This window comes from Sinocyclocheilus rhinocerous, unplaced genomic scaffold (assembly GCF_001515625.1).
Source record: "Sinocyclocheilus rhinocerous isolate Xijiao unplaced genomic scaffold, SAMN03320098_v1.1 scaffold1111, whole genome shotgun sequence".
Lineage (NCBI taxonomy): Eukaryota > Metazoa > Chordata > Actinopteri > Cypriniformes > Cyprinidae > Sinocyclocheilus > Sinocyclocheilus rhinocerous.
Genome location: NW_015655406.1, coordinates 1,259,187 through 1,267,490, shown reverse-complemented (window position 1 = coordinate 1,267,490; position 8,304 = coordinate 1,259,187). Strand labels below are relative to the sequence as shown.

The following is an 8,304-nucleotide window of genomic DNA, read 5'->3' as shown; positions in this document are numbered from 1 at the left end:
AAAAATGTGTAAGTGTTCAATAATTCAATGTTGTATATGAAAAAAAGTTATTTATATTTTAACATTATATTATGCATTTATATTATTTTACGAACAAATCTAAATTAACATATAAAAATTTTTTTTTTTTTAATGTAGTGAAACAATTTTGCGTCGAGATGACGTAATGACGTCATCACGCAATGACATCACAATGTCATTTAGCAACTTTTAGCAACAAATCGAACTTCCTTTAGCAACTTCCCCTGAAAATTAGTTGGCAACACTGCGTTTACTTACTTGCGCAAGGAGTCTGGCTGGCTGGAATCTGGCCCTGTATGTGAACGCCCACAAACAACAGGAGAAGGATCGATAGCCTCATCATCCTCATTCTCCTTCCTAAACAGACAAGCAAACATGATGTGTTAACCATGATCAAAACACAACATGCTCAGAATACCACTGGAGCCAGCGATTCATCAACAGTCTGTAGAATAAGACCTTGTACATGATTCTGAATGTTGTTGAATGGCAACAGAGCTGTTCAGTTTGTATTAGCATTTTGTTTCATGAAATTAATCTTTTTTTAATGGAGCTTTAAGGTTTGAGTAAAATAAGGGCTGTAGTTAGCATTACTTGAAGAGGCTTTCATGTTTTGTTCTACAGCATAAATTACACACAGTTCTATCTCAAACTTCAATTTCGAAGTTTTTTTAATGCAAGTTGCTATCAAGTTGCTAAATACTGCCTACAATAACCACAAAGATGTGTGTTTACATGCTTGACGAATCAGACAACCATTCTTCAAATCACAGTTTGTAATGTTGTCATTCACCTCGTAGCTGGCTGGATTGGTTCACGACTTATAACTCTTAAGTTATAAAGTTAAGTTCGTTCTCAACTTTTAAAAAAAATCACTTTAAGAAAAGTGAATGGTAAACAACTACTCGTGCTTTCGGGACCAAGGCAACTGGAAAAAATGGGCAGGCACTGTTGCTCTCTATTAGCTTAAAATAAGGGTGTGGCTTAGCTACCCGGAAGTTGTTTCCATAATAATTCTCCAAGATTGTAGGACTTTTCACTGTGTAGTTTCAATTGAATTAATAAAGTTTCTCACTGTTATTATTCATGTGTGACTTATTGTCCAGACTGCTGCTGAAACACCAAACAGATGCAACTGTTACTTTTCAAAGCACTAGTCAAAATGGACCAATAACGGTCTTTGCACGGTCTTTCTTTACTGTATAAAGATTTTAAAAAATAATGATAATTTCATATAGATTGTGGGGGTGGATTTTCATCCACATGTCAGATATCAATTACTGGAATTAATGGATTTAAAAACAATTGTACAGGTTAATATATCAAATGTGTCCAATAAGACAAAAGTTACTTTCTGAGCCCCCATCCGTCCCCTAAAGTAAGATTGCTTTTGTATCAGAGGAAACAGTTATTTGTTGCTCTATGTTCGAAACAGATATTCCGTTCAACTAATCTGAGGTCATATTCTCTCTAGACCTCATCTCACTTTGTCAGATGCCAATTCATACACTGAAAAAAATGAATTTACAAAAATGTTTTAAGGTAAGTGGTTGCAATCAATTTATTTTAGCTACATTTAAATAAACAAATTTAGTTGAGTAACTTTCAATATATATATTTTTTTTAAATGTAGCTAAAATAAATTGTTTGCAACCACTTATTTTTTTTTAATGTAGTGAAACAATTTTGCGTCGAGATGACGTAATGACGTCATCACGCAATGACATCACAATGTCATTTAGCAACTTTTAGCAACAAATCGAACTTCCTTTAGCAACTTCCCCTGAAAATTAGTTGGCAACACTGCGTTTACTTACTTGCGCAAGGAGTCTGGCTGGCTGGAATCTGGCCCTGTATGTGAACGCCCACAAACAACAGGAGAAGGATCGATAGCCTCATCATCCTCATTCTCCTTCCTAAACAGACAAGCAAACATGATGTGTTAACCATGATCAAAACACAACATGCTCAGAATACCACTGGAGCCAGCGATTCATCAACAGTCTGTAGAATAAGACCTTGTACATGATTCTGAATGTTGTTGAATGGCAACAGAGCTGTTCAGTTTGTATTAGCATTTTGTTTCATGAAATTAATCTTTTTTTAATGGAGCTTTAAGGTTTGAGTAAAATAAGGGCTGTAGTTAGCATTACTTGAAGAGGCTTTCATGTTTTGTTCTACAGCATAAATTACACACAGTTCTATCTCAAACTTCAATTTCGAAGTTTTTTTAATGCAAGTTGCTATCAAGTTGCTAAATACTGCCTACAATAACCACAAAGATGTGTGTTTACATGCTTGACGAATCAGACAACCATTCTTCAAATCAAAGTTTGTAATGTTGTCATTCACCTCGTAGCTGGCTGGATTGGTTCACGACTTATAACTCTTAAGTTATAAAGTTAAGTTCGTTCTCAACTTTTAAAAAAAATCACTTTAAGAAAAGTGAATGGTAAACAACTACTCGTGCTTTCGGGACCAAGGCAACTGGAAAAAATGGGCAGGCACTGTTGCTCTCTATTAGCTTAAAATAAGGGTGTGGCTTAGCTACCCGGAAGTTGTTTCCATAATAATTCTCCAAGATTGTAGGACTTTTCACTGTGTAGTTTCAATTGAATTAATAAAGTTTCTCACTGTTATTATTCATGTGTGACTTATTGTCCAGACTGCTGCTGAAACACCAAACAGATGCAACTGTTACTTTTCAAAGCACTAGTCAAAATGGACCAATAACGGTCTTTGCACGGTCTTTCTTTACTGTATAAAGATTTTAAAAAATAATGATAATTTCATATAGATTGTGGGGGTGGATTTTCATCCACATGTCAGATATCAATTACTGGAATTAATGGATTTAAAAACAATTGTACAGGTTAATATATCAAATGTGTCCAATAAGACAAAAGTTACTTTCTGAGCCCCCATCCGTCCCCTAAAGTAAGATTGCTTTTGTATCAGAGGAAACAGTTATTTGTTGCTCTATGTTCGAAACAGATATTCCGTTCAACTAATCTGAGGTCATATTCTCTCTAGACCTCATCTCACTTTGTCAGATGCCAATTCATACACTGAAAAAAATGAATTTACAAAAATGTTTTAAGGTAAGTGGTTGCAATCAATTTATTTTAGCTACATTTAAATAAACAAATTTAGTTGAGTAACTTTCAATATATATATATTTTTTAAATGTAGCTAAAATAAATTGTTTGCAACCACTTACCTTAAAAAAGTGTAGTATCATTTTTTTCAGTGTAGCCTACTAACTATTACTATTATAAGCATCTTCCATCAAACCAGCTGATTCAAAAAAGGGTTCATCTGAAGCAATACTAAAGAATTAGTAAGGTTTTACTAGCATTTTGTATTTGTAACCATTATCTCAGCTAGGCCTTCGTGTTTATTAAAATTAGCTGAAATAAAATGCAGCAAATCAGAAATATGGCCTTTTGCCACAAACACCTTGTTATTCCAGCTTACATTCAATCAGCACAGGTGATCCAATGACATGATGAATTACTAAATAATTATAATGCAAATATTATATATGCACTACTCAAGAAAAGTTTCGTTATTTTACCTTTTATTACATTAGGTTTAAAGGTTGTTTGTTTATCATACTGATTACACCATAACTGTAGATATGTAGATCTAATGTAGGCCCATTAGACAATATACAGTATATGATATACAATATACTGTAAACTCATGCGTCTTCCCATCATAAACAAATAAGCTTTACAATCAATCAAAAAGTTCAGCAGCACGCATATGTGACATATAGGACGAACTACGACATTAAATACCACGAGTTTTGAAATCACACATAATTCAAAACCGTCTGTTCTTTTTACTAAATTGTTTTTCAGCAAATATAAGCAGCAGGTGAGAATTTACAGATTATTGAATAACCGAACAATGTGCAGCTAAGTGATAGCGTAAGTGCCTGAGCATTTCCAAACTAAAGCTCTTCAGAGACAGAAACGCACTGCCGAAGTTATGCAAAAGTAAGTCTTCACTTACTCACCCAAGATCAGAAAATCTGAAGAACTTTTCGAGTGCTGATTTATGTTTAGAGTTATCAAAGATACATTCCGAAGTAGGTAAAGCAGGAACCAGAATAAAGTGCCAAATAAAGGGAGTGAGTGAGAAGCCAAGCTGCAGGAGAAGTTTCCTCTGCGCTTCTCCCAGCTTGAACAGAAGTCTCTCCTCCCTCCTTCATCAGCGCTAAGGCAACCGAGTATCTGTGCACTGCCTTTTCTGCTCGCATGGCGGCGCTGTGCATCCACACTGATGGACTACACTCCCAATCCTCCCGATTTTTGATGGCTATCTGGTGATAAGAGGAGGGGGTGTATGGATCATCCACACATGTTCACAAAGACCGGAGTGAGGACATCTTATTGAAATATAATGATTTTTTTCTTTAAACGTAGCCTATGTGCTGAATTAATAGCAGGAATGCTCACATGGCCTTTCTTCTGTGGAAGTGCGTTAATGAAACGCACATGGCAGAAGTTGTCAGCAAAATGACCATAGTTCATTTTCAAAGAAAACAAGAGTTATGGCATCTTTTTTTTCTTCTAGAGTTGTCTAGAGAATGCGTGGGGAAATTACTGCCAGATGTTATCAATAAAGACATTAGGCTATACTCTGTGCTCATTTGGAGAGTTTAAATGAATCACATTGAATCCATCACACACAAAACATTTATATATTTTATATGTGTGTGTGTGTGTGTCACATACATATATAGGCCTATATGTAAAGAAAAATACGCATATTTTTAAACCATTAAAATTCTGTATTCACAAAATAATTTTCATAATAATTAAGCACATTTTCCCCTTATAAACACTGCACCTAACGCATGTATTTATGTAGTTATGTATTTATTTAATTCACATTATTTTCAGTGTATAAGTACTTTACCGTTCGAATATATCACTTTTTTATATTACGGTAATGAGAATGAGATGGTTTTGCATTACAGTAATGAGAATTTGTGCTTAATCATCATGACAATAATGTCACAATTTTACTGGTCATAAAAATGGGCTTAATGTTCATATGCAAGATATACTTTCTTATTTCTTTTTTGTTGTTTTAGGCAGAAAATATGACCTGGACATGCTCTCAAGAGGCTTCATGAGCTTCGCCAAGTTTTTTTTTTTTTTTTTTTCTCAGTCATTCTGTGTCCATGGTTAGGCCTACAGCCATAGTCGTTTCCTTAGTCAATTACACAGCTAAGCATAACAAATTATTTCCAATTGTAGGCATGTGACAGAGCGCGCACCAGTCACGACTGACAAGAGTTACTCCACTGAGTCACCTTCACCAAATGATATCTACATATACATTCATATTCCAGTAAACTCTCCCTTAAACATGAGTACATACACGCCCAGCAAATGCACACTTAACTGACTCCTGCTGAACTCTATGCTAGCATTGAAGCACACAAGACAACTGTAAACCCCGAAAGCATACAATCATATGGCACCACATGAGCAGAAGAAATTACTGATCATCTCATCATGCCGGCTTTATGCCATTTGTCCTGTACTGCCAGGTGTGGAGAAACGGGGTGGCTGAATTTGGGACTTCCCAAGTGTGGAGAGAAAGAAAGGCGAACAAAAGAGTGAGAGAGAAAATAGAAAGAATATCTTCTACATCCTTTCCAAAGTTCCACAGAATTTCATATCACTTGCACAAATATCCCCATGAACCCAGGTTACATAAGACAGAAAAGCAGCACAGGAAGCCCTTTAAATTCCACAAGACAACTGTAAACCCCGAAAGCATACAATCATATGGCACCACATGAGCAGAAGAAATTACTGATCATCTCATCATGCCGGCTTTATGCCATTTGTCCTGTACTGCCAGGTGTGGAGAAACGGGGTGGCTGAATTTGGGACTTCCCAAGTGTGGAGAGAAAGAAAGGCGAACAAAAGAGTGAGAGAGAAAATAGAAAGAATATCTTCTACATCCTTTCCAAAGTTCCACAGAATTTCATATCACTTGCACAAATATCCCCATGAACCCAGGTTACATAAGACAGAAAAGCAGCACAGGAAGCCCTTTAAATTCCAAATGTAGGAGGAAGAGCGAGGGAAGACATAAATATATACTGTAATAAATTATTTGACATCAAATGGGCTATAATATACAGGAAATGTGATTGGTACTTGCATGCAAAATTCAACACCATGATGCTAGTGCCCCAGCTAACAGGAAGCGTTCTCAGAACAGTGAATAATGTTCTGGCAAGGTTCTCTCTAAGTTATGAACAAACGTTCTTCCAGTAATGTTAATAGAATGTTTATCTAAAGTTATCTGTTTTTTAACAATATTCACAAAATATGCACAAAAACATTATTTATATTTTGTTCATGGAAAGTTCAGCTAACATTTTTTAAATGTACCTATCAACTTGTTTCAGAATGTTTACAGAAAATTCAAAAGTAACGTTCCAATAGCTTTTGCAAACTGATAAAAATGTACCCTTAATGTTTGCATAATCAAACGTTATGAGAACGTTAGTAAAACATTCTTAGAACATATTTTTGTTAGCTTGGGCAATGCTATGCAGTTGTTAGGGTGTTCTCAGTGGTTGCTAGGGTGTCAAAGAAGTTCCTAGCTAGTGTCTCACCTTCAGTGTTAGTTAATGGGATTTCTCACCTGTTTTTCTGCACTCTTGCACACTGTTTATGATGAATAGTATGCGAATTGGGATGCAGGGTTTCCAATCTGATTCACATGTTCAATCTTGTGCATTAGATTAGCCAAAAATGTAAAATGTTCCGAACTGGAGCAAGATTGATAAACATAGCTCTGTGAAACAGCTTTGACTCCCTCATCTAATTAGCTTAAACATTTCTCTGGACAAAAAATTCTGACTTGACAAAAATTCAGATGTCAAGCGCCTGTGTGAAGAGAAATGAGGCAGCATCAATGCACTGTGGAGTTAGCAGAGAGGAAGCACTATTTCAGCTCAACTTCTGCAGAGCAGTCCTTGTGAAACAGCGATGGGTTTGTATTTTTTCCCTTGTTTCTTGGCAGCGCTTGCATATTTCCTTAATAAGGAGAGAAAGGGATGGAGGAGGAAAAAGGGGGATGGAAGGGGTCTAAATGAGGGGGGACCGAGTCTGTTCTGTCTCAGAGGCATGGATGACTAATACTACAAGAATGATTCCACACTTCCCTCCAGTTACAAGCTCAAAAACTACTTACTCCACTACATCAAGACCCTGCTGAACAACTCTGCTACAGAATAACCCATACATATCACGTTTTGTAAACTCATCAGCTGTTTTTGGAAGTCCATTTCTGCCACATAAGAAAATAAAAGTAAAACATAAAAGTCAAAATTATAACAAATCAAAATGATCAAAAGACATAATTATGACATTATAAGCCCAAAATATGAGATACTAAGTCAGAACTATGAGATGCAAAGCTGAAATTACAGCATAACAATCAAAATTATCATATTAAAGTCATAATTATGACAAAAAGTTGAAACTGACAAGAAAGTAAAATTATGAGATAAAAATTCAATTATGACAGTGTAAAACTTATTAGAAAAAGTAAATTTGGACAATTATCACATGAAAAATCAAAATTATGACAAAGTTAAAATTGGGCAATTAAAAATGTATTATAACATGTCAAAATTGTCATAAAAATAGTTTTTACAGAAGTCGAAGTTATAACATAAAAAAGTCACAATTATGAGATAAGGTCATGACATAAAAAAGTATATATTATTAGATAAATTATGAGACATAAAACAATTATGAGATAAAGTAATTATGACCAACTCTTACAGACTCAATTCTTAATTTTTATCTCATAATTATGACTTATGTCATAATTATGTTTAACCAAAGCATGGTTTTTGTTTCATGTGGCGGAAATAGTTTCCATACAACTCCATATTAGTTAATTAGTTAATTAAACTGAAAATTGGACTCCTGTCTGTAATTCTGAAGAACTCACAAGAACTCTTTCTTCTGAAATTGGATTTTCCTGCTTGTGTGCAACTGAAAAAATTAAAGGTTAAATTGGGGCAAATATAAAAAAAAAAGTGGCATGAGAAACCCTCAGAATATGTGTGCGTGCCATAGGTCCTCTCATCACAGAATCATGGTGCCCTATCTTTGAATCCAGAGCTCCACTGAAATCTTGGAATTAGCAGCAGAACCAATTTCCTTTCAAATGAAACCACAGGTTTAGAAAAATGGAAGCACAACAAAAAAGAATATTGTAATTTTAGTGCAC

General features: G+C 35.1%; 1 protein-coding gene across 5 annotated transcripts in view; it reads right to left on the bottom strand.

Annotated features, from left to right (window-relative positions):
• LOC107718216 (collagen alpha-2(VI) chain-like) overlaps positions 1–4,214 on the bottom strand; it is a 20,240-nt gene extending 16,026 nt beyond the window's left edge. For 3 of the 5 annotated variants that reach the window (XM_016525206.1, XM_016525207.1, XM_016525210.1), the window contains exons 1-2: positions 4,110–4,214; positions 1,839–1,933 (exon numbers count right to left, since the gene is read on the bottom strand). In XM_016525206.1, the coding sequence (XP_016380692.1) occupies positions 1,839–1,933; positions 4,110–4,111 (97 nt within the window). In that variant the 5' untranslated portion in view covers positions 4,112–4,214. Of the gene's footprint in view, positions 1–279; positions 377–1,838; positions 1,938–4,045 lie in introns of those variants that run through there. The other 2 variants (XM_016525208.1, XM_016525209.1) reach the window with 2 other exon arrangements.
• Positions 4,215–8,304: the final 4,090 nt, after the last annotated feature.